This window comes from Acanthopagrus latus, chromosome 3, assembly GCF_904848185.1.
Source record: "Acanthopagrus latus isolate v.2019 chromosome 3, fAcaLat1.1, whole genome shotgun sequence".
Lineage (NCBI taxonomy): Eukaryota > Metazoa > Chordata > Actinopteri > Spariformes > Sparidae > Acanthopagrus > Acanthopagrus latus.
Window position 1 is genome coordinate 6,938,360 of NC_051041.1, and position 25,864 is coordinate 6,964,223.

The window sequence follows — 25,864 nt, forward strand, 5'->3', positions numbered from 1 at the left end:
ATGCATCCCTGCCGGCCTGGACCCTGACCAGTACGCTTTCAGAACCAACAGATCCACAGCGGCTGCCATATCCACTGCCCTCCGCCTACACCAGAAAGCTGTTTGTTGACTTCGGCTCAGCATTTAACACAATCTCACCCTTGAAGCTGATTGGAAAACGTCACGCTCCGGGTTCGAGTACCACGCATCCTCTGTGACAGACCCATTACTGCACCTCTGGACATCAAGCAGGACAACACTTCCAGTACATCAAGGATCTTGCAGAGAACAATCTGCTGCTCAGCGTCAGCAAAACCAAGGATCTGATTGTTTATTTCAGAGAAAAGTGCCAAGGACAAACCGCCTTTCTACATCAGTTATTCATAAACCAAACGGAAGTCCGGCAGGTGGAGTGATCACTGCTGGGACCGCGTTGAAGTGTCACCGACTAACCAGCTGAGACACCTGTCCTGTGGCTCTTCCTGACCTCCGAGTGAAGAGAACTTTTCTACAGGGATCGATAAAGCCCCCCCACGTTTAATCATCATTGCATTAACCTAAGAGGCGACGCGGCGGCGAGGGGGCACTCTCATGGGAAGTTGCGTTTTATGGGACGCTAACATCGTTACTCCCACTGTCTCATCTGCTGCAGTCGCCCTGTGGAAACCCGATAGCCGCAGCGCCGAGAAAACAGAGGCTCATTACCTAATCCATTCTCTCTTTTTCTCTCCCTGACTGTGTTGCTTTCACTTAGTGGCTCCCTGTTACGCACCGGGCCACTAATGCATGCGCACACACGCACCGAACCTCCACTAAACCACTGGACCTCGACACACAAAAAGACACGCAAATAAAAAATGACCGCACTCAGCCTGCACAGAAAACCAGTCCGTGCCCCGTGGAGTATGGATTGCATTTAAGCTAGGGTGCCTCCATAGATCACAGTACATTTTATTGGCTCCATGGATTCCCTCGAGTTCATCAGGCTCCAGAGGAGGAGGAGGAGGAAGTGCAGAGACTGAATATAGATTCACTCCACCACTGTCTGCTGAGCAGGCCCGGCTGGTCCATCAGCCCGTAGCCTATTAGAGGCCATGATGGAGTGTGACAGAGTGTGTTTAAGTGCTCGCATGTGCATAGTAAGTAAGCAGAGGCTGGGCGGGTAAAGGGAGCGTAATGCACATACAAATTATTAGAAGCGATTTCATGCAGCAACCACTTTCTGGATTGTCTAAAACGCCTCTTCACATCATCCATATTTTCACTGTTCCCAGTTTTTGCAATGAGGAAATGAATACAGCCTCTCATATGCTGTAAATTCGCCCTCCACATCACGAAAAAGACAAGAGTGGATGACATGATTTTTTTTAACTAAGATGTAAAAAAGAACACTTGTTAACCAACCGTAAGCAACTGAAACATCGTTATAACTGGGTGTCAGCTCTCTTTATGTTCAAACGTAGGCTACCTAGCAATTTGCTTACCCAACTGGACTCCACTGTCGGGATGGGCTGTAAATCTTTCCCAAAGTTGCCGACGTCCCTGTGACTTTCTGCTGAATCGCTTTCACAAAGGATCTGAAGCTGGATGTCTGACTGCTCTCCACAAATGAAGCAGAAGCTGACTGACGCTGTCTGTGATTATGTTTAGGAACATAAATCATAAATGCTTGAAACTGGATGATCGCCGTGTCGGAGGAAGGAGGGGTGCGCTGAGAAGGCGACGTTAGCGGTCAAACACACTGCACTGCTTCAGACTGACAGAGTTGTGCTCGTAAGTGTTTCATGAGGTTGCTTGTGTCACCCTCTTTATGTGCAGCTGCAGCTTTAACAAGCGAGCCCATACTTCTGAATGCTTTGTCCCGTCAGCCATGACTGCAAAGCACAGACAGTGAACGCGTGGTTGGGCCGCGTCGAACGCGATCACCTTATATCGGTATGTTCATAATCAACCAGCAGGTACGGCATGTTAGAATACATTAATTAGCAGGAGCAAAACATCCTATCAATATTTCAGATTCAGATTTTGATCTTATGAGCCTCCAGAGGGGCACCAACCCTTTAGATCAGGAACCACCAAACTAAAGTATCTGAACATCTGAAACACAACTTGCATGCCGATATCAAATGTCGTACATGACAATTCATCAATAACAACAGACATTTTCTCTCTGCAGAATGAGTTATTTTACTTTCGACATTCTGCTGATACCAGAATGATTTCAAACGCGGTGCTTTTATTTGTAATTGGGTACTTTTATTTAGTAGCTCTTGCACTTTACTGCTTCCACCACTCAAACCCCCTTTCCTCCAGCGATGGGGAGATTGAGGAGAGGGGAGATAATTACATGAAACGAGAGGGGAAAAAAGGAAGAAGAAAGAGACGTAATCTACTTTTTGAAGTGAATATAAGTAGAATCGTTCACAGGCACTGCACCTGATCACATTACATCCTTATAGGCGGAGAAGGCAAAGGGGGGGGCAGCAGAATGAAAGACAACAGTGGAGCGAAAGAATGGATTGTGGAAATGAAAGCAAAGCAGGCAGAATGCCATAAATGTCTCCTCCTGGAGGATGTGAAACAGAAATAGGGGAGACAACAAGGAGGCGGTGAAGTATGTGAAGACGTGTCTTACAGCGAGAGAGGGAAGGTCACCACATGGAGGAAGCGACAGAGACGGAGTGCTCTGGTTTCTGGCAGTCGGTGGACAGAGAGACGGAGAGAGTGATAACCAGGGGACAGCTGGAAACACAGGAGCTGGGCCGAGCAGGCAGGCAGGCAGGGCACCTCCGGCTGGGCACACGGCGAGAAACATGAGCAGGCGTGTGTGTGCCTACATGCATCTTGTGTTGAGAGGAACCATCAAGGGAAAGAATGAAAGAGCAGCAGTCAAAGACAGGAAAGAGAAGGAAGGAAGGAAGGAGCGCGCGAGGCCATACGAGGCGTGTGTATGTGTGTTATCTGTGCACTTGGCACTGGGTGAAAGGTTGGGAGTGACACTGAATGCACCAACGGACTGTTAGAGGTCAGTGTAGTAGATGCCAACAGGAGGCTAATAGTAGTATTGGTATGAGGATATCACAGCGGGCAATAAATACACCGGGCTAAAGATGAACAGCTCCAAGAAAAGTGGCGGAGTGTGAGTTACAACCTGGAGGAGCACACATCATTTTAGTTTGGTTTCATTTTTGGTGGCTTGACTCTGGGAAGGGAAATATTGGTCTAGTTGGTCCGTCCAGACCAAAATATCTCAAAGGTTATATGGATTTGCATTCAGTTTTAAACAGACATTCACAGTCCTAAGAGGATGAATCCTTGTGACTTGAGTAACCCCCCCCCCGACATTTTTATCTTGCACCACCTATAATAAGATTTTTCCTCTTCTATCAACTACATCATTTTTTGACAGTCCAATTAGCAACATGAGACATGAGACTGGAGTTTGGATTTGCACAAAAGCAGTTTAAAAACAGCAAAATCCTCATCAGACGACCGCCGATTGGTTCCAAGACATCAGCTGATGCGCTCTGCAGCTTTTGCTCTCCACATCGATTCTTTACCTTCTATGCAACCTGAGCCCACTCAAACATGATTGGTCAACAACGCTCAGGCAGCAAACAAACTATGAACAGAAACCTGAATGCTTCTGTTACCAGAATCTTGTACCGTGATGCTGGCGTTGTCGCTTAAGCATGTTAGCATGCTGGACTTACCATTCAGCTCAAGGCACCGCTATTTATCACATGGCATCAATATCCCTGCATTAGTCGATGCTGTCTTTTTCCCTCGCCTGCCCCAACGCACCTGCCCACTCAGGAATGGAGATGCCCACAGATGGCTTGATCACTAAAAGCATGGGACGGCGCCATGGCAGGCATTGAACTTAATATGCCTAATGTTGTGTATAATGTAAAGGAAATGAGGACTGAAATGAGCGGCGGGATGGGAATGGGTCCAGGCCTGCTGTAGTGTGAAGGAGCTCAGCGTGTCGAGGATTTAATCTAGACTGGAGACTTCTGGGTCGCGGCGGCGGCAGCGGCAAGACACGCAGACCTGAGGAAGTGTGTGTATATTCGGTGCCATTTGGAAGGCGGCTTGTTTTGTAGCGTTGCTGTAGGTGAGTGTTCAGTGTAGTAGGCCATCTGACAAGGAAGTGCAGCAGGCGATACATCACGCACGCCGAGGTGCGACCACGGCTCGCAGGGTTTGTGTCTATGGTGCACTTTCTGCGAGACTACAGCGCCGACGACATTTTGGGAGCAGCTGAGGGAAAGTTTTGACTCCCCTCTCTTGCTTTCTCCACTTGTTTCACATTCATCAAAGGTGATGGGGGGGGAGACAGGCGAACGGTACAGAGCGGTCCCAGCACGGCTATCATTAAATAAGAGTTCAACACCGGAGCTCATGAGTAATTCATGATCTTCTATATTTTTCCTTATTTGCTAGGTAGGACTGTAAAAGCCCTTATCTGGGGCGCTCTGTATTGTACTGTATTGTGTATTGTCTGCTGTAAGGCTTGGCAATGCATGCAAACACACACTCGTGCACGCTCTTTTTTTTACAACATGTGATGAGGGGATTACTTTGCAAAAAGACGCAAAGAAAAGTAGGTGATGCTCCTGGAAATCTTCAATCTCATTCTTGCTTTGTCGTGCGCTGGTGAAACTACGAGAGGGAAGAAATATATAAAGGGGATTTTGTCAGGTGCTCTGTCCGATTTGCACTGTTTGGGCAGTGGTTTCCACCCTTGACAAAGAGGTGTTGGCCAAACAGCACAACAGCAGGAGTGCAGCAGGTCAGATTTCATATCTCACACTGCACGAGTCAAGAGGTTAAGGTGAACTAATGCACCGGCTGCTACAATAAACTGCCCTTTCAAAGCTGCTTACTTATTCATCCAGTATCCAGTATATTCCTTTAAAGCAGCACAAGAAGCACAGTAAGTACTCCGGAGATAACACAGGTCAGGTCAACCTCCGAACAAACTATTATCCTCCCCAAATGCCAATTAAAATGTCTACAGTGATGATGAATTGAAACTATTTTCTGTGAGGCAGCAGAAGCCGGTCTGTACAGGAGCTGTCAATCCCTGACACGTCCAGAAGGAGAACACTATGAACTAAGAGGAAACGTGAAACTTTGAAAAAGGCACATTTTAAGGACGCCCATTATGCTTTTTCGTTTCCTTCCTTTCCTTCTATGTTTTGTAAATTCAGTACTCCTGCATGTGCATGTAACAGATCTTGAAAGTTGAAAAAGGTCTGCACCGACAAACGCTCCTCTCTCCCACAGAAAACACAGCTCCTCAAATGCCTCGTCTTGCCTTTAAAGGGGCACTGTGTAGTTTTGGAGAAGAAATTCAAACTCAGAATGTTTTAATATTTACAATACTAATGAGGTCAAAATACAAACTCAGAAATATATATATTTTTTTTCCAGAACTGAAATAAGGTCCTCAGATCAATGTTTGGAGCTTGAAAGGTGGCAGGGTCCGCCAACGTAAACAAAGTAAAAAAGTATTAAATTGAGTTTTACTTTAAAGTCAGTTTTTCTACTCAGTTTATTAAAACAGGAACACATAGTTTGTTTATGTAGCTCTTTTAGGTTTAGAAAAGCAGTCAATGTCAAATTTCATCCTGAAAAAAGCACATAGTGCAACTTCCGTGACTTTGTGACATCACAGTACGTCACGTAGTCGCATATTTGCATAATTCATGTCTGCTGGCTTATTTGGCACGTAAGAATTGATTCAACACAGCTGTTGTTGCCTGAAGCGTGTAAACTTATTCCAGCACTAACCCTTAAATAAAATTAGGAACCTGAAATCGGGCATAATATGGCCTCCTTTAATTAACAAGCACTGCTATAAACACTCTAATAAATGATGATGCATGGATGAAATAATTAAGCAACATACACGGAGAGCTATGGAAGAGTTTGCATTAGAAATAAATAGAACGCTCTCACCCAAATCCCAGTTTAACCCTAATACCCCACTGCGTTATTTGAAAAAAAAAAAAAAAAGGGGGTACGTAGATCATTTTAATGCTGATAGTGCAGCACACATTAGTGAGTCCTTTGAACCCTCCAGCGGTCGGGATTATCAGCATGTATCAGTCATTCATCTCAAGCCCCGGCCAATCAGAGCGCTACGGTACGACATCAAAGCCAGAAAAATAGGGAGAAAAAAAAAAGGCGTTATCAAAAAGTCTTTTCATCTTATTGCAAACTTACGCTACACAATATTTTTCTGACCTAATTTTACACCATATATCTCAGGCAATTTGGGGGTCCTCGGAGAGAGTGCTTGGAATAATAAAAAAAAAAAAAAAAAGTCTAGGGAATGTGTTTGGGACGGCCTAATTGAGGCAAAATCTGGTCTGAACGCTGCGCGTATGTAAGTAATGATTTGGCTATGATTGCTTCTCCTGCACACGAATGATTTGAACTTCTAAAGGCCAATGGTTCCCGCATATCTTTCTCCAGTAACTTTGAGCATTTTTTTTTTATTAAAACAAATTCTTTCACTTATTAACACAAACCTATTCAGAGGACATGGAGGTACCACTAATCTGGCAACTTACTTCACCTCCAAGCGCAGGCCGCATGTGGTGCTGAGGTCAGAGGTCAAAGAGAGGCGATCAAAAACCAGTAAACAAGTGAAAATCTGTGCCAGTCAGCGCAGCCTCGGCTCCTTATTGCACAAGGAGTGAAAAATGCTCTCCCTCCACGTCTCTCACTCTTTTTTCCCCCCTTAACTGCATTGTCATTGTCAAAGCTTTTACGCTCCAGTTGGCCTGGACAAAAGCGAGCAAGGTCGCCAGAGGCTTTTCCTGCTATGATCGCTGTAGTGTTAGCGGGGGTTGATAAAGGGCCCATTAGGGCGCTGAATGGTCACCCATTAAGAGGACACCCATACTAGTGAGGGAGCCCCCGGGGCCAAACGGCTTTCCTTAAGAAACCTGATAGGCACCTGACAGACTGTAGCCGCCCACTCGATACACGCCGGAGTTAAAAAAAAAAACCACAAAGCTCGAGTTTAGGTGATTGAGAAATGAGGAGGTGATGGTGAAAAACGCCCGCTCTGCCAGCGTGAAAACCTGTGTGTTACTCACAGGCAGCGGCCGCATTTATCTCCGGCTCGGTTATTCACTCGCAGTTCGAAAATAGAAAAGAGGGCTTGGGAGGGAATTTGACATCCTCCACACTCTTGGCCAATCGCTGCGTGAGGTGGGTGTCGGGTTGTCGGTTTTGGATAAGCAACAAAGCAGCTCCCCCTTCTCCTCCCCACATCGATTTCGTTACCAGAAGGTTGGGCCTTGAGTCTGGTCCAGCCTGATTCATTACAGACCAAGCCTCGCCTGGGCCGGACAGAAAACAAAATGTCCAAGCCTAAAACCATCCGGGAAGGCTGAAGCCGATAGTTTTTTCCCTTCGAAAACAAGTATAACAATCAAACCATCAGAGCTGACTCATCATTTTACACTGATGTGACAAGAACACAATGACATGAAGCAATACTGCAAAATGTTCCCTTAAATCATCTCAAAGCAGATAAAGAGCAGAACGTCCAGGCCCTGATAAACTGGTGCTTTATTAGAAGTTCTCCTTAGTCTGCTTTCTTCTTATTTCTCTGTAAACCTGCAGTATGCACCAGGAAGCGTGCCCAAAGACGCCAAGCCCATCAGGCCGGGTCAGGTGGCAGTAGTCACTCTGGTGAGTGCTGCAGGAATCAGTCCTAGAACCAAGACAAAGTTGGCATTTTTGCACTTGCAGTTCCCTCGTATTTTGATTGTTGTTGACACAAGCTTGAGAGACTTTCCTGTTTTGTTCCAGGACATCTTTAAAATTCCCCACTCATGAATTTACATAACTTATTACAAGTGGTTGCCTCTAAGTGGCTGAGCGAGACAACACCGATCGCTGGGGACATTAAACATCATTAAAAGACATTAAAAGACGCCGGCAGTCTTACTAACATCATGTAGTAACCATGTAGAGGCAGCGAAACAGCCTTTCACTCTTTGGAACAGCTGCAAAGGTAAAATTTTCCTCTGTTTACTTACTTGGCCGCAGTGTAACCAGACACATCCATGTGTCTCCGGGACTTAAACAAACAGCACTACTTCCACTACCTTTGTTTGCTTTATTTTATGCATTGATCCAAATCCAATGGAAAATCTCCACTGCCTTTTGTTGAGGGAAGCAGGGCCAAGCTAACTTCAAACAACATCTGAACCACTTAAACTCCTCTTTGAGTCGACAGCTACTGTATCTACCAATCCCTTCTTCTGCATTTGGCTTTGGTTATTTTTCCACTCTGCACTGTTTCTGATGAAAAAAACAAAAAAAAAAACATTGCCGTAATTACTCTCATAACTTTGAGCCTAATCTCCCACATTATCAGTGAGACGCAGACACTCTACTGTAACTGCACGGGCCCATTTATACAGTAGGCCTGGATTAGACAGATCTTGAATTCTTTTGAAATAAATCGAGGTTAAGCCTGTCAGGATTTGCCAGGAGAACAGTTCCTAAATGATCGTTTGTTTTCACATGTGTCCGTAATGAAGTGAACGCGGCGAGGTCAACCCACAGACAGCGGATATTACAGGTAAGGCGATCTCCTTTGAAGCAGCTGGACTGTATTAGCGGCACAGTGGGACTGGACTGTATTATTTGTAGGATGCTCAGTGAAGTGGATGAACGACGGCGGGGCTGGTGTGTGTGTTTCCAGAAATTAAATAGCATGCATTAGTTGAAATTGTTGGGTTTATGTTTTGCAGTGAAGCAGCACAGAAGATTGCAGTTGGGCTCCCTTTATGATGGGCGGTATCATTTTATAATAACCAGTATTAATAAAATTGGACATTTATTGTCAATTAGACTTAATAGTTGTTTCCCTGTTAACAAGCAATGACATGCTTTATAAACCATTTGTTAGGCGATTATTTGTTGTAGCATCACAACTGATGCTTATATGATTAATAAATTCTGTTTAGTACTTCTATAAACATTATTTGGAGGGCCATTATAGTGTTACAGCTACTGCATGATTAAAAAATGCATTTCATAGTTTAGTGACAGCAAAGATGAATATTTCCCTTCACCTAATTTTCTGCATCCATCATAGGCTAATACGTCTTGTATTTGCATTTACACAAAACGTGTCGACGTTACGTTCACATCACATGTTTAGAAAACTGACTTTCACGTCTGGAGGTGGGGGGGGCGGCGCATGTTTCCAAAAAGGGGACGGTGCCATTTCAAGGTTGTTTTTTTTTTACAAGTGGATACTTTTAAAGAGAACTCGGGAAAACTTTTTTAAAAACATGTCGGTATCTGATGGCAAGTCGGGCCATCTGCGGACAACAAGTTTTATTTCCTCTAAAGCATATATTAACGGACTGCCAATAAGACAAGCAAAATCAAATCCCTTTGGTTGGTGTGCGTCCAATATATATCTATAAATGTGTTGGTAACCCATTAAAAATAAAAAAAAAGTTGAGTTGTTAAGAAAACATATTTTTTGGCCAGATCCCCTGCAGCTCATTCCAGATGGTCCGATCAGTCAAAGGCAATTTTTAACAAAAGACAAGTTGCCAATTTGTCAGTAGTTGATCATGACTGATCGACAAAAGTTTAGAAGATGCCTTGGTTTAAAGAATTGTCCATGACTATGCAGTGTAGGGGACTGCAACAGGAGTGCAGGTAATAAGCCGTAACATGCTCGAGCTCCTTATTTGTCGCTTCTTACGGAGTGGATTAAATGAAACCTCGTGTGACACTCTGCGGCTCATATGCTGTAATTCCTTTCCTCTCCTGACCTCTTGATCCTGTCCGGCTCATCAGAACATGCATTAAAGGTGAGCGTCCGGTGGTGCGGGGGGGTCGGGAAGCATGTTGTCAGATCAGGAATGCACAGATTAGCAAGCGAGCGCAAAGAACTGGGGACTGTTTGTCAGTGTTTGTGAGCACGCACAGGTGCACTCATGTGCATTTAACCGACACAATGGCGTGCGAGACAATTGTGTGCAACACCGCAGACATCTGCGCTGTCAAAGAAAGTTTGCCTTCGCGGAGGAGCTGGCTGCGTCGATAAATTATGCATACTCAGGGCTCAGAAATGTGGTAGGAGGCTCGCAGTCGACTGGAGGAGGACTTTGCGAAGTGTGGAGAAAAAAGTGAGGGAGGAGGAGGACAAGATGTTAAGAGGAAAGTTATGGCGCTGTGCGGAGGATACACTGAGAAGGTGTGAAACGGAGAAAGAGTTATTATGAGCTGCAAAGTCCTTACCCGCGCACGCATGTGCACAGACATGCCTCGTTGTGTTAATCGGGGCAATTAGATGATTTGCAGGCGTGTTTAATGGGGATTAAAACTGAGACTTCTCAAATGTAGGTAAAGCCTGGGTGCGGCCCACCAGGCATTTTCTGATCTGGTTTCAATATGAAGGAAAAAAAAAAACGCTGGAAGTCTTCAGCTTGTACAACACAAAGCCGCTGAGACCTTGATCGTCTTGTGGTTGTGTGGTTCCAGTGCCACTGGTTTTTGCCAGTGCGACTTGCAAACAACAAACTTTTGTCAAGCTGAATGCCCAACAGACCAGACGGACAAATTATAAGTTATTCTGAAAAACGGAGGAGTGAGACAGACGACAAGCTCAAAACTGAAATAGCGGCATTTAGGAAACGGGAGGGTACCAGCATGACTCAAGCCCTCGAACACTGAGCGGCGGTTGAGAGAACAATGAGGGAGCGAAAACTCGTCTTCCTCAGACCGTTAATGAGAAATGACAAGCAGGTTGTGACTTGCTTGTCATTTGACCAAGAACACAACATTTTGTTGCTGCAAGACTGAGGAATGAAAGCTGTGGTCGCTCTTGCCTTTTCAGATGGGCGGCTTGGGGGAAAACAGAAAGCCGCCAAACAATGAGCGCTCTTCCAAGTCAATATTGTAGCCAAAGACATCATTCCTATCAGATGAAGTGATGCTAAATTGATTTTGTGACCTTGTGAACGTGCCTTTTTGGATTCGAATTCGAGATTCTGCCTCTCTCATTGTTGCGGCTTAAACATAATAATCATCTAAATCTTGGAATTTCAGATGAGGTCAAACCCAAGACCTAACAAATGATTCACTGGCCTGAGCGTTATCTGTCATCTGTCATGATAACTCGGAGAAATAAACGCACAAAGGCTTGGCAACATAAAACCGAGGTCTGGATGTGATTAACTGATACAAATTTACTCCTGAAACAACCCCACCACTGTTGGTAAAGATTATAAAATGCAATTAGTTCTACTCCATTAACTCCTGTGATGACATTTAACCTGTGTCTGCTGTGATATTTATTAGTTTCAACCAATTAAAAATTCTATTAAATTTATGCAGATTAAATCATGGACGATGACAGATTTTTCTTTTTTGCCAGCGATAGAAAAAAGACGACCAGAGGAAGAAGCTGTTTCATCGCTTGACTTGATTCTTTCGGCTGCTCTGGAGACATAGAAACTGAGAAACACAACAATGAGAAATAAGTTATGATGAGCTCGATGGCAAACGGTCATCTGTCACCCTTTTGATTAATATGGAGCAACCATCGACTAACACTGATTTAGAGTTGTGTTCCTGGCCACCTGAGGAGTGTCCAATATTTTCTGTTGGCTCCGTTTTTGGTCTCCACCACCAAAGATCACCAGCTATCTGCTCTATTTGTCAAATACTAATGTCAAAAAGAAAAGAGCGCACAAAAGAGATGCCTCCTGTTGTAAAGATGTTGACATGCATTTGTTTTGGAAACAAGTGAGGGAAAGTAGAAGCGTTTCATAACCCTAGCATTACTTATTCTGTGTTTTAATATCTGAAACAATGAGCTAAAAGATGCTAAAACGCAACATTGGTATAAAAATTCTGATTGAAGTGGTGATGAAAGCATTCTGCACAACTTCAGCTGCCCTGTAAAAAAAAGAACTCCGTGACTTTATAAATATATTTGACCGGACTTCACAGCAGCGCAGCGCAGGGAGGAAGACTGTTGTGTGGGATAAGAAGAAGACACAAGCTGGAAGAGGAGGCAAAAAAAAAAACACCGAAACGGAGGACGGAGTGAACAAGCGCCAGGGAATCATGAGGCCGCCTTCTCGTTTCCAAGTATTCTAAACAGAGACAGCAGAGACGGACCACACAAACCGCACACACACACACACACACACACACACACACTCAGACCACAGCATCTTCAGAGGTACAATTTCACAGGCTCTAATTACAGTGGGGCTGCAGCGGCTCTTATTTGGTTTGCCAAATTCTCAAGTCACACACACACACACACACACACACACACACTCTCGTCTGGTGCTCACAGATCCCGACACACACAACTCTGCATCCAAACTGTGCATGCACGGAGACAGTTTTTTTTTTTTATGTTTTCCGGCTGATAACAATGACGCTTCCTTCAGTTTTCACGCAGCACATCAAAATCCTTTGTAAAAGACGGCGTTTGCGGCATAACAAAGTCTGCAGATTTCCTGTTCAAACTGCATATGCACAAGAGCGCTTCCAGAGCATTTCCCTCTTAGTTTCACCGTAGCCAATATACGATTAAATCGTTTCTCTCATGCAGTCCCGCAGTTGTGTTTCCTCTGATTAGTATGCTGCATCCGACCCGAACCCCCTACCCCAGGTTTTAAAGTCTGAACGCCTCACTCTTTCTCTCTCAACCTTGAGTTTCCCTTCAAGGAGGGTCATGAATAATGACCTGCCGGGTTTTCAGGCATCACACAGAGGCCGAGGCCATTTAAGACAAACAGAAGAGGAACAGCGTTTCGCCATTACACATCCTCCCCGTCACTTCAGCCTCTCCCTCTCCCATCCCGTCCATCTGCCTTGCACCCCTGCTTCACCTTCACAATCACTCGGCCCCCCCGAAAGGAACCTGAGAACTTTGCAGGTTTTTTTTTTTGGCGTACCTTTTGTAATCCCCTGAATATATCCCTCCCTTTTTCATCCTCCCCCCTCTGTTTTTCACACTCTCGCTCATTTACATTCACTGTACAATGCACGTTTTCTCTCTTCCCCTTTTCTTCGAGAATCCTCTAAAGTAAGGGGAAACTAGGCCATTAGGCTGCAGCACAGCTTCTCCCTCGCTTCAAGTATCCCCTCTCTTCCAACTTCCCCCCCTCTTTCTCTCCCACTTTGTCACCCTCCTTTTCCCTGCCCCGTGTCGCTTCCTTTTTTCCTTTTTTTTTCTTTCCTGAATTCGCCCGCGGTATCCCACTGTCCCCCCCCCCCCCGATTTTTTGTAGTCTTTATCACATGACATTCTCCTTTTTTTTAAAAAATTCCTTTCTGTCTTGCTGCTCTTTCTCGCCTTGGGTACCGCCGTGTCCTACCTCCAACTTGTCTCTCTTTGCTACTCCGTTCTGTTTTCTCGCTTATCATCTATAATCCATGCACACACACACACACACACACACACACACACACACACACACACACACACACACACACATTTGAACTTAACACACCAATTCAATAGAGCAGAAAAGTATTTCCAGGCACATTCTGTTCCTATTCAGATTTCTTTTTCCCTATGGCAGATTTTAATGGGATTTTTTGGACACCATTTACGGATCATTCTGTGCCTTTTAAAAAGAGTAAAAATTACATTAATAGACACAGCGGGGCCAAATGTGCTCAAACGTTATCTGTTTTAAAAACTATTTTTGCTAATAACCGTGGCGGTATTATCGTTGTTTCATATAGCAATCCAGTCGGACAAAAAAAAAGAAGAAAAAAAGCCCAAAGAAACATATGTAACATCAATATTTCAGGCGAGCAGGACAGCTTCACACTGCTGCCTTCTAGCAGTGAGTGGCACAGTTTAAACCGGCAGTAGCAGCCAGTCTAAATGTGTGTCTTTCGAGACTGTTCTGTCTGGGTGAATGGGAGCCTTTGTTAGGGATGACTCAGACCCCATGAACAGTTTTCATTAAGCTTTTTTTTTTTTTTTTTTCATGCGGAGAAATATGCACCATGTAACCTGTTGACAGAATGGTCTGTGGATCAGAGCAACCGGGGGAAAAAAAAAAAAAGATGTTGCTGCTGTGTTCGATGCTGTGAGGACCACAGATGTGATTCGTTTCCCCTCCAGTACCTCAAAAACCAGGAACAGGACGGACAGTTTGAGTCATAATTTAATAAGTTTGAAGGTTTGTCAGACATGATAACACGGCACAGCTGAAGCTTTTCTCTGCCTACAAATTCGTCTGACAGAACAGTGCATTTGCTCATATTTGATTGGCTGAACGAGCATCTTTCAGGATGAAAAGTTGAGCCAGCATGGTGTTTAGACTGACAGTCTCAGACTATTTGACCGTACTGTACGTCTTTATAGTAATTACAGCATTTGATTTATGTATTTCATTTGCGACAGTGGGTTTTTATATATCTGTGTTTTGGATCAAGTGATTAATTAATTAATTGAAGAATATGTCAGCAGATTAAGATCATTACAGTCCATCAAACCAAATTATTATTGTAATTATTATTATTATTTATTTTTTTTTATCTAAAAACAAACGTTCACTGTAAACAGATAGCAGAAACAGCTCCCTGGAGGCGATCACATCACTTTGAAGGACTATTCATTATCTTATTTGTTTAAGACAGGGAGGTAGGGGGGGTTTGTTCAGAAAATGATGTCATGACAGTCTATTGATCTGTTCTCCGGATGCCCTCCTCCTCCTCCTCCTTCTTCTCCTCCTCCTCCTCCTCCACCTCCTCCTCCTCCTTCTCCTCCTCCTCCTCCTCCACCTCCTCCTCCTCCTCTTCCTCATCCTCTTCGTGCCTTTTGTCCGCCGGTTGGCGTCTTGTCCAGGTCCCTCAGGGCTAATCTGCTGGTGTACCAGATGCGTGTGCTCATTAACCTGGTGCCACCTACTAAGAGCCTCGCTGACCGTGACACAGTCTCACACCACCACACACACACACACACACACACACACACACACACACACACACACACATAGCGGTTGCATGTGCTCACTTGGTGACATGGGCTATTATTTTTGGTACACAGGGATTTTTTCGGGCAAACACAGAAGAAGAAGACAGGAGCAAAAAGAGAAGAAAACAACTGAGGGAAGGCATGAGAGAGAGGGGGAATGTGTCAGAGCGGCGGATGGATGGAGAGGTGAGGGTGATTCTCCACCTGGTCCCAGCTTGGATTCACGCAGAAACCTCACTCGTGTCCCCCGACTTCGTGTTGTTTCCCTCATCTGGATTCCGCCGTTTGTGGTGTTTCGCACGCTCTCCCCTCTGAAACCTGTTTCTTCTCTCTCCCCAAAGGGACATCCAAAGGATACGAAAGAGAAAAATGGATCCCTCATCTTCCCTCCCTTCCTTTTTCCCTTTACATCCCTCCTTCACACCTCTCTTCTCTCTCTCTCTCTCTGGGGCTAAAAGGCTTGTGTTTCCAGAGAAAGAGGCTTCATACAAAAGGGGGAAACGAGGGAGAAAAAAAGGAAAAAAAATATCATCTAGCTTTTTGTGTTTTTCTCCCAAAACGGCAGCTGTCTCTCACATTGCTTCCCCCATTCACACCCTTACACCCTGAGAGCCGTCGCCGTGTCCAAATCCACCGCAAAATACCACATGGGACAAACCCCCACGCCCCACCTCCCCCCCTCGACTATCCTCCCTTCACACCCCCCCTGCCCACCCGGGTGTCTGAGTAGCGGGCTGTGTGGAATAAATGAGCTCATTCATACAGCGCTGAGTGGCTCCATCCCCTTCGCTGCCCGGGCCCAATGTAAACAAGCCTCAGGTAGCTGGTTTATAGGCCACAGCAGCAACGAGTGCGCTCGGATCAGAACCACCTCCAAAGTGCTGATCCCGGGGTACATGATGAGAAGTGTATGATTTAAAAATACTTCTGCTTTGAGCGTTCATTTGATAGCAGTTGAAACAAGCGGCCACCTTCCAGAGGCTTTGGATCTAAACCGGAGTTTAGCAGTTGGCGTTCTCTCGCGCCAGAAAAGGTTCAGTCGGTCCAACAAAAGGGAAAAAAAAAGCTTAGAGACACAGATGCTGGTTAAAAAAAATAGTACAAGGCTCAATCAAAATGGTGTGATCTTTGAATGTAATGCTCTTTTCATTCATTTCAAGTACCAACTAGACTTTGGAGAAATCACATTCACCCTGGACGAACTTACGTGGGCCGAGTTTCAGGACAAGCAACGGACAGCGGCGAGTGACCTGGAGCATTTTTAACACTTTTCACCATCCTCCTCTACTTTTTACTCAAGTCTATTGTGTTTCTGTTTGTCTGGGTATGAATCAGACAGGGCTCGAGTCCAGAACACTTATAATCTCACTCATTATCTCACAGAATAACGCCTTGAAACTGACAGCAAGTCTTCGCTGATGATAGTCTACCATACACGGCAGACTTTATTAACAGCCCGGAGCGGCTCCAACTCGCTATTCTCACTCGTTCTTTATTCTTTCCTTCCACGGAAATCTATCTCCTCCTGTCTGCCGATGTCTCTGCACCATCAGACTTCCCCGCTCCCCGTGTATGAATGGACAGCCGCAGACTTTATAACGAGGAGCTCTGTCAGCACTCCGGCTTCAGAGACTTTTATTGCAAAGTGTCAGTCAAGCAAGTAGGAGTTAAACAGAAGAGGCTGTGTGACGAGACGGTGCGGTTCCTCAATATCAACTGTTCAATTACAGCTTTATTGAGTAAGAGAAGACAAAGAGCCTCCGCCCTCGACTCAAAGTCCGCCCTCACGGGTTCACCAGCTCGCAGACAACAACCCGTGGCAGCTCAATCAACACATTTGAGATCGTCACATAAGTTTTCACCACACCACTTAAAACAAGAATCCACAATTGCAATTAGAGAAACAATGGAGGCCTTTATTTTACCTCTAACACGAATTCACTGAGCATACGGATGGCAATTTTTACACCCCAAAAAAAAAAAACAGCCTTTCGTGGGTTTTGTGCACAAGCATCTATTTCCATCTGTTGTAGGAGTCGGAGAAAAAGCACTCAGAGGATGAGACATGTTTACCAAGCTGCTGCCTCAACATGTATTGTTGGCAGATGGGTGTTTCCAGAAGCTTTTATTAACTCTACAATGGTGCTCACATACTTGAAAAACCACACTGGCCCGCGAAGCGCACAGGGCGGAGGAGAAAACACATACTGTATAACACAAACAGTGTTTCAAACCCTGGCTAAAGGTCACATGCTCAAACTAATTGGTTTTAATTATAAATCATTGCTACATTTATTGCAGATGTTGCTGGAAAAAAAAAAAAAAAAAACAATTTCCCGAAGCCTTGTATCCACTCCACCCACCATCCAATTAGGGAGCTCCAAATGATCATTTAAATGAAAGTGGAAATGGCAGGTTTATCTGCTGTGCAACAGTAACAGGGAGAAAAAACCCCTTCAGAAAAATGTACAGGCTGGTTAAAGGTGCAATGCGCACAAATTCTGCATTTAAACACATGAAAATAACTCATAATAGAATGTAGAGAAACTTTAGGTCAAAGACATCTCTGTGCTGTTTTGACAACACATTTAGTGTCATGTTTTGTCATTGCGTTGCTTTTCATTGCTGCTCTTTGCGTGAATTTGCCGCCCTTTGTCTGGGTTCACCTGTGTCTTGATGTCAGTCAGCACTGTGTGTAGAAGATTTTGTCAGTTTGTCCTGTGCTATCCACCTGTGCCATTCCCCTGAGCCTCTTCCTGTGTCACCCCGAGGTATGCTTTATGGTTTTCGTTCCTGGTGTTTTGTTTTCTGCTTTGTTCCTTGGGTTTTTGTTGCATTTTCCTCTTCTTAGTTGGTACTTTGTTTTGGCATCTGTTTGCTTGTTTGTATTTTTCAAATGTACTCTTCTTGATTTTTGGATTGTACTTTCTGGATGTTCATTAAAAGTCATTAAAAGCTTGTTTTTGCTCCATATCTTCACCTATTTTTTTTCCCAGAATGCAACGGTAGCTAATAAGCGAGCCCTAGCCTGTCCCATCTCGTAATACCACCTCCGGCTCCCAGTCTGGACCGCTACCTGCACGGCTAACTGAGCTAACCTGCTAATGGTAATGGCAGCTACAGTCAGCAGCACTTAGTGATTACTCTGGTGAAAAGCTGCTTCTGTTTTGTTTAGAGTGACCTTGCTTCCACGGCTGGACAATTCTTACATATTGCACATTTAGAGGATGATAATTATTTAGCAATCACACCCAACAGCAATATATTCACAGAGGAAATTTCACAAAGCAATTCTTTGTGCTGACCTTTGCTTTGGTTCATTACACAGTTTAGTCTCTGGTATAATCAATTAGCTTCAACTTTGCATTTCTTTGTTTTAAACACTCAAACACGGAATAACTGCAACTGTACTTTTTTTTTTTTTTTACAGTTCTCTGGAGTGCTCGTCTTTGCTCGTCTAACACACTGTAACATCAATTTACACTGCAAATATTGGTGCATTAGCAACGGCAACAATTGCTTAACTGTACTTTCAACAGCACTAGTGCAAGAATAAGAGAATTTCCTGTAAATAGTGACCTGAATCGAGATTTCCAGAGACTTGAGAGTCTGCGTCTCAGGTCTTTGATCTCCAATGCAACTGCCAAACATCATAAACCTAAATAGTCAAAAATTGTTGCAGCCATAAAAGAGAGACAGAAATAAACCAGTGGGACCCAGAAGCTACCACTGACACTGCTTGTAGAAAATCATTGACATCAAAAGACCAATAAAAACAGCATGTAAGGTTCAAATAAGAAAGGCAAACGGAACAACACCGCTGTGTATTTCCTCATAAAAAAATTATACTTGACATTCTGTTTCCTGCAAGTCCCTGTGCAGCTCCACACTGACTCACGCCACACTCAGCATTTTAACATTGCCTCATTACTGCCCTCCCCACAGGCGCACGTGACCCCCATCTTACCTCTCATACTCGAGGTTGTCATGGTCGCAGCGGGCGTCTTTGTGCTTCTCCCAGTCCTTCCCGTGGCGGCACGTCGTCAGCGACACGATGTCCTTCCCATTGTGGATGTGGTGTAGTGCGTTTCTGGTGTCTGACCCGATGCCTGTCAGATAACGCTTCCCTTTGAACATCAGTAAGTACTTTCTCCGTGGCGGGATGGTGTTCCTCACCAGCCAGCCCCGCTCCCCACCCTTCTGCGGGTGGTCCTTAGAGAATAGCGGGATGGAGACGTCAAAGCCCGGCCTGAAGTGTTCCGTGTTGAGGCTGGCTTTGGCTAAGATGGCCTGGCCGATGTTGAAGCCCAAGTCCTCTGTGTAGTTAGGCCAGGTGCCTGAGTACAGGTTGAAGATCAGGTGGTTGCGCCCGTCATTCCAAAGCGGGTAACCACGGATACGTTCATCCACATTGGGCACAAACTGTCCTGATAGCTGGTCCCGATCTAAGGTGTCTATCCCGAGCACGAACAGACATGCTTCCCGGGGGTCTGTCGTGTAGTACCGTGACTCACCTATCGACGTCAGGATCTTCCTGTAGCTTTCCGACACGCGATCATTTTTCTCTGATGGATATATATACACCCTGAACCCCTCCCTTCCTCTGCGGCGACACCGCGAGAAGTCAAAACAAGTCTCCATGCGGCAGCGGCTGTCCTTATAAATGGCGGACCACGCCTGACGGCGCTGCCGGGGCGACTCCGCCGTCCCGGGGTCCGTCTGGAGCTCGTCCAGGTGGGCATAGCGGGGCAGAAAGGCCCGGTCGGTCCAGTTGGGCCAGGGGCGCACCACCTCCCCCCGGTGCCGCGTCAGCAGCCGGAGCAGACGCAGCTGGACTCCTCCGCCCCAGTAAAAGAGGACCAGCCAGCAGCACGCACACAAGCCCAGCAGAACATACTTCTTACGCGCCTGCATGGGGGCCTGTCACAGTCTCTATTTCCTTGTCAGTGTCTCTCTCTCTCGTCCTCTGCTTTGCTTCTCCTCTGCCCCTCAGCTCCGAGGCCTCACAGGGGCGGGGGGGGGGCGACTGATTTGTGATTTCTAACAAGGAGCCTCTAACGGAGGACAGTGTGTTAACAAGGACATCGCTGCCTCTGAGTGTGGCCCGGTCCACTTTGCCATTTAGGATGACGCGATCTGAGTAACTGACTGCCCTCGCTCAGTCTCTTCCTGCCTTCCCCATTTGCTCTCCACTGTACTCTCAGATGTGAGTGTTAGACCGTCTCTGCTGTGGCATGCGCTGCTTCTGTGTGCATTTCTTCCGCTGCCCAGCCTGGTTGAGAGTGATGAAGGGTGATTTCTCCGCTCGCTCGGGCCAAGCCTGCTGCCTCATGGTGCCTGGCGCGACTCCTGTCTGCAGGGCCTCTCCTGGGGAGAAGTAAACAAACAAGAATACAGATCAGTACACAGACCGAGTGGCCATTCTGCAACCGACACAGAGACATACAGTGTGATTAGTGGGGTAAAAACGCTGTCTCAAGAGAGGCCCTAGCTTACACTTTCATGTGCTTTTCAGTTTGGGCAGGCGCGTGTAATCTGCAACCCCAACCACAGTAAATACAAACACACATACAGTGGAATCAAACAGCATTAAACTATCCCAGCTGGGTAATAGTTCACAGGCAGAAGAGGAGTTTTAAACTGTCAGAGTCCCTCTTCAGCGCAAGCTATGAAGAGAAAGTTGGGGAGAAAAAAAACAACTGAAAAAGACATCCAGCCCTGATAAGCCACGCATCAGAACCATCTCTCAATGGACCCCACCTCGCCACTATCTCCGTCCCTCTCCGGCCTCTCCGACATTCCTGTGAGAAAGATTGATATTTGCAGTCTCACATGCGCTGCGTTGTGCGCCGACCTCATCCGATAGTGCGCCAGACCTGGAGCGGCAGACGGAACTAGATATTATCATGCTCTTCAAGCTCCAGTTGAACCGAGCCAGATACAGTCAAGGTGACGTGGAGGAGAAAATAAGAGCGCGTTGAGCATCTTGGAGTGGAGATTTGGAAACGGCACCGAAGCAAAACAGAGCCGCGTTATGGCTGTTAAACTGTCCGTTCGCCCCGGGATTGAAGGCCTTTTTTGTTACACTCGTGAACCTGCAACGGTTTTTCAGCCTCGTAAATTTTTTTGCCCAACATCCCCCCTCTGGTACTCCACAACATGTACAGTACACTCGAGTTGTGTGTGTGTGTGCGCCTGTGTGTGGAGAACACTTTACAGTGAAGGGCAGTGTTCGCAACTGCCAGCTGCCACACAAAGGCAGCTTTCAGGTCTCACCTGGCCGCCTCTCACTCACATTCCCCCGTTCCTGCCTCCGCTCCAGCCAAGCAGAAGTGATGCCTGCCTTCTCTGCCGGGGATAAAACAAACAGCACGGCGGCGATGCCAAAATAATAATGCATAATGCATCCTCTGATTTCTCCACCTCAAACGGCTAGAGGAAGTCAGGATATAGGTGTGAAAGGAATTGCTTTTACTCCGTCTCACTCCATGAATCAGAATGAAATATCCCAGAGTTCAAAACAAGAAATGTAAATATGTTCTCTTCACTTTCATATGTCAGTTTCAAAGTTTTTTGGGATCAGACGGAATACACAGATTAATCAGTAAAGTTAAGCCCGTACGCAGAGGGGCTGTCACTTTTTATTAAAAATGCAGAGAAACATTTGAACGTGCTCAAAAATCAAATATTCAATCTGTTGTGATCTGCGGAAATTCAATATTCCCAGCGTGCACCACGCTGCGCCTTGTTCTCCGACGGGGAACGCAGTGTCACTCTGATCTGTTGTTGCTCTCTTTGCTAAAATGAAGCGGAGGAAAACTAGCCCGCTGTGCTTGAACGGATATTCGTGTCACCGAACCCGGGCGAGCTTTATGTGTGAACACGTCGGGATCCGTTGAACATTTACCGAACTGGACCCTGCAACATCCCGAGTACGAAGGCCGAGAAGTGTCATGTTCATTGTCCGGAGAATTCACAGCAAGCACATGGTCGTGTTGATGTTGTAGCGGCTTCTAACTCTTCGCAGCTTCACTGATACCACAGATACATCTAAGTACATGTAGTACTGATGTTAAAGAGAACCTACGAGACAAATGGCTCAACTGAGACTGATTAGATGTTCGTGGTCAAAATCTCAGGAACGCCCGGAGGGAATTTCTTCACGTAGCATAGACGTCCACTCGGACTCAGGTGCGTGAACTGAATTGGAATTTGGTGGTCAGAGGTCAAAGGTCGAGGCCACTGAAACCTCCGACTACACAACTCAGTAGATCATAATGCTCATCATGATATATCAACTTCACTATGTTCTGCAGAAAACACTTCTCTGGTCATTATTTAACTATAACTCATGGACAGAAGGGGAGATTGTGACTCAGTAAGTTTCACATTTGGTCGGATACTGAATTGGGGACATGATCTGGCACTTGGGTCTTCACCTTGAAACTGTTATAAATGTTTAGATCTTCTGTGTTGTCATGTAACTAATCTATATGTCAGAATTTTAAGCTCCTTTGCAGCAACATCCACATTTGAGGCATGTTAGGCTCGAGGGTTTTGCTGATATTGAGCTTCAGGTGATGTTCAGCATGTTTCTCACTGGAACTACACGTTTCAAACTTCCCTCAGTCTTCACTTACATGCAGTATGTGAGTCTGGACTGACGTGAATTCGAGCTGCAGCTTCACTGGTGCGTGCAACCGTGAGGCTGTAACTCTAGCCTGAAAAGGGTGACAGCCAGCCCTTGTATTTGGCTGCGCGGCTTCACTGTGGCAGAAGCATCTGGACACATGAGCCTTTGCGGAAATGCATTCTGACTGCACCAGTGTGTGTGAACAGCCGGCGGTGTCAGCCAAACTGCACCGGATAATTCAGGCTAGCTAATCTGCCTGTGGATGTTTGTGGGTGGCTTCTTGGCACCTTCCCTTGTTTTTACTTCCCCGGCTCCGACTGTAAAGCAGCCCGAGCAGCGGGCCGTCCAAGTTGGGGGAAGAAATAGACACTTGGGATCCCATTACACGCTGCTCATCAATAATTCACCTGCTCCTTTAGTTAAGGCATTGATTTTGCCTGCTTTATTTATTTCTTTTTGTCGTGCTTTATATCCCCTGCCACCAACGCACACAATTACACCTCAATCTTCGTCAGGGACTGTACGAGCTCTGTCCTGGTGATTTGTGGTCATGGGGATAATTGATAGTGACGGCAGGAAGGTGTACCAGAAAAAGTGATGGAGGGTATCATTACGCTGACGGTAACGATGATGGGCATGATGAATTTATTCCACTGCCTGATCCGATCTAGTGCCGCTGGACACCACTGCTTTGTGAAAACAAGTCTGGTGAGGATATTTATATTGATTCACGTCCACCGAGGTCTCTCTATCACCGCTGGATTAACAACAGTAATTTTCATTTGCAGTCTTGATTTGTCATTTCAGAGGAAGATTAAAAAAAAAAAAAAACCTTCACTTGACAGTTTTTTATTCACTGAACTTCGAATCAAGTAAAAGCAGCTCAGAGCTCCAATCTGAATCGATTTCGAAATTACAGTTCACGGAGAACTGTATCACAGGTGGATGGAAGATAATGTGTGAATTGAACACAATCGCGGAGATAATATTTCAGGATATTCGGGCATGAAACTACCAATTTTTCTGATCCATTCCCTCCAGGTGTGTGACGGCCTCCGTCGAGCATCACTGCGTCGATCGCTACCGTCCTGCCTCCCCGTGCAGGGACAAAACCGTGCAACAGCAGCGAGCGGCGGCCTTTAACTGGGAGCAATAATGATGAATGCAAGCCAGCGAAACTCTGGGGCATGCCCGGGCCTGACCGAGCCTGACAACATCCTTGGGGTGGCAAATCAGCAAGAAGACGCACACACACACACACACATAAGTGGTTTTAAGTGGTGAGAGAAGTCCCTCTGTCATGGATCAATGATGGATCCTCATGGTTGGGTGACTAGCACTGGAAAAAGCCACAAGGCTCATTGAGTAGAGGGCCCTGAAGGTGGAAGGGACAAGGTTCAAGGAGAGGTGAGAGCCGGATCCAGAGCCCTTTAATTCCACCCGTCACCATTTGTTTCCTGTCTATACCGTCTTTCCTCGATTCCGACCGGTCGCGCCTCCTTACATTCGACTCTGCTTTACGACCCCGAGTCGACCAGAGGGTTTCACGTACAAAAAAAAAAAAAAGAAAGCAATTTTTCTGCTGTCGTTCCCTTTTTCAATTATTCCTGCTTTAGTTTTCAGAAGAGGGCTGGTGGGAGGGCGGGATGAAGCGAGGGGCACAAAACACTTAATCACAGGCATGAGGTGCACACTCTGCGAGGTCGGCCGCTCTTTGATCGTTCGCTCGCCTTGAGTGCAAACAAACGTCTCGGAAGGTTCATTTGGAGTGTACCCGAACGCGCGCAGAAATTGTGTCAACACCGCAAGGAGAGAGAAAAATAATAATTTAAAAATGCACACCGCATTACAATCAGCTAATATAAAGTGGCAGGTGGATCATTCGCAGTCGAAGCAAGGCGAACCAGCTTTTCTCCCCGATACTCTCTGAATATGTTGTGAGTTGTTTCCCCCCCACAGCTAATATGCTTCGGTTTTGAAGTACTCTCCTGCTGAATACAGTCTGATTTAAAGTTATAATCCTCTAGATTTTCATGACAGCTAACCCCCATTTTTGATACTATTCACGGAAAGTATTTTTCAGCAATGGCTATTAATGTATTTACATTCTGTAATCAGCTATTTACATAGAAGCTTTCATTTTGAGAGGCACATTCACCCGCAGGAAAACGGCGCACACATGTAAAAACTGACTGATAGGACTAACAACGACAACAACAAAAGAACTCGATAATCCTGATATCAAGTCTAAAAGTCATTGAGGCAGATAATTAATTAATCTGTTTTCTGTTCACTCCCATTCAGCCATACTGAGTTACAGTCAATGACGCTGCCACTGCGTAAGCAGCTTTACCCCGCCCTGCTGACGTTTACTCTCGTGTTAAATTACGCTTGTTCATGCCAGCAGTAACCACGGGGCGTGGCTGTAGCAATCATTACTACTTCAAAGAGCTGAACATCTTCGCCGAACCGAACGCATATTTACCTTGGCGGAGGTAAATATATCCAGCTGCAGCCAGAGTGTGGACGGAGGGGGAAGCTGTGGGGAAAGTGAACTTCCATATTCGGGCTGTGCTGGGCCACAGAAGAGACATTCTCCTGAACATTTTGATGTTCGTAAATATTGTAGCCCAGGGTTATACTTCTGAAGATAATAAAATAGTAAAGAAGGTCCCGTAGTCTAGAGTCAAGACGGCAAACTTTTATTCCGCTCGTACATCTTCCAGACGGACTCCCTCCATTGCCTTCCTTTCACAATAAAAGCCCCAGACGTAGAGGTATACGCAGCGTAACTGCTTATCAGGGAGGAACTCAATGTCACTCTGATCATTTTATTTTTCATCTGCCGGTTTATTGCACAGCATGGTTTGCAGGGTCTGCAAGGCTGCAGCTGGACCCTCCTGCCTAACTGGAGGACGCGGGAAGGTCAGTGTTTAAAAGGCCAGGAACGGAACGAGTGAAGCGGGATACAAGGTGAGGATGAAGGACGTTGCGTGACATTGAAAAGGAGAACGACAAAGACGAGAGGGACTTAATGATCGATATTTCACGGATGACAGCCGGACACACTTCTTCCCGCCGTCGATCTCTTCCCCCTCCGCAGAGGCTTGAAGGGGCTTCCCTCGACTGTTCCTACCTGCCGCCAAACCACACTATTAAGTCATTCACGGAAATGGAATTGAAATTTGTCATCCCATCTGTCTCCCCTTGAATTGTGTTTACACGGCGGCTTATTCAAG

At 45.7% G+C, this 25,864-nt stretch overlaps 1 protein-coding gene across 4 annotated transcripts in view; it reads right to left on the reverse strand.

Annotated features, from left to right (window-relative positions):
- LOC119017160 (exostosin-1c) overlaps positions 1–25,864 on the reverse strand; it is an 88,321-nt gene that overhangs the window by 56,446 nt on the left and 6,011 nt on the right. For 3 of the 4 annotated variants that reach the window (XM_037093637.1, XM_037093640.1, XM_037093638.1), the window contains exon 2: positions 18,960–20,359. In XM_037093637.1, the coding sequence (XP_036949532.1) occupies positions 18,960–19,906 (947 nt within the window). In that variant the 5' untranslated portion in view covers positions 19,907–20,359. Of the gene's footprint in view, positions 1–18,959; positions 20,360–20,752; positions 20,855–25,864 lie in introns of those variants that run through there. The other variant, XM_037093639.1, reaches the window with a different exon arrangement.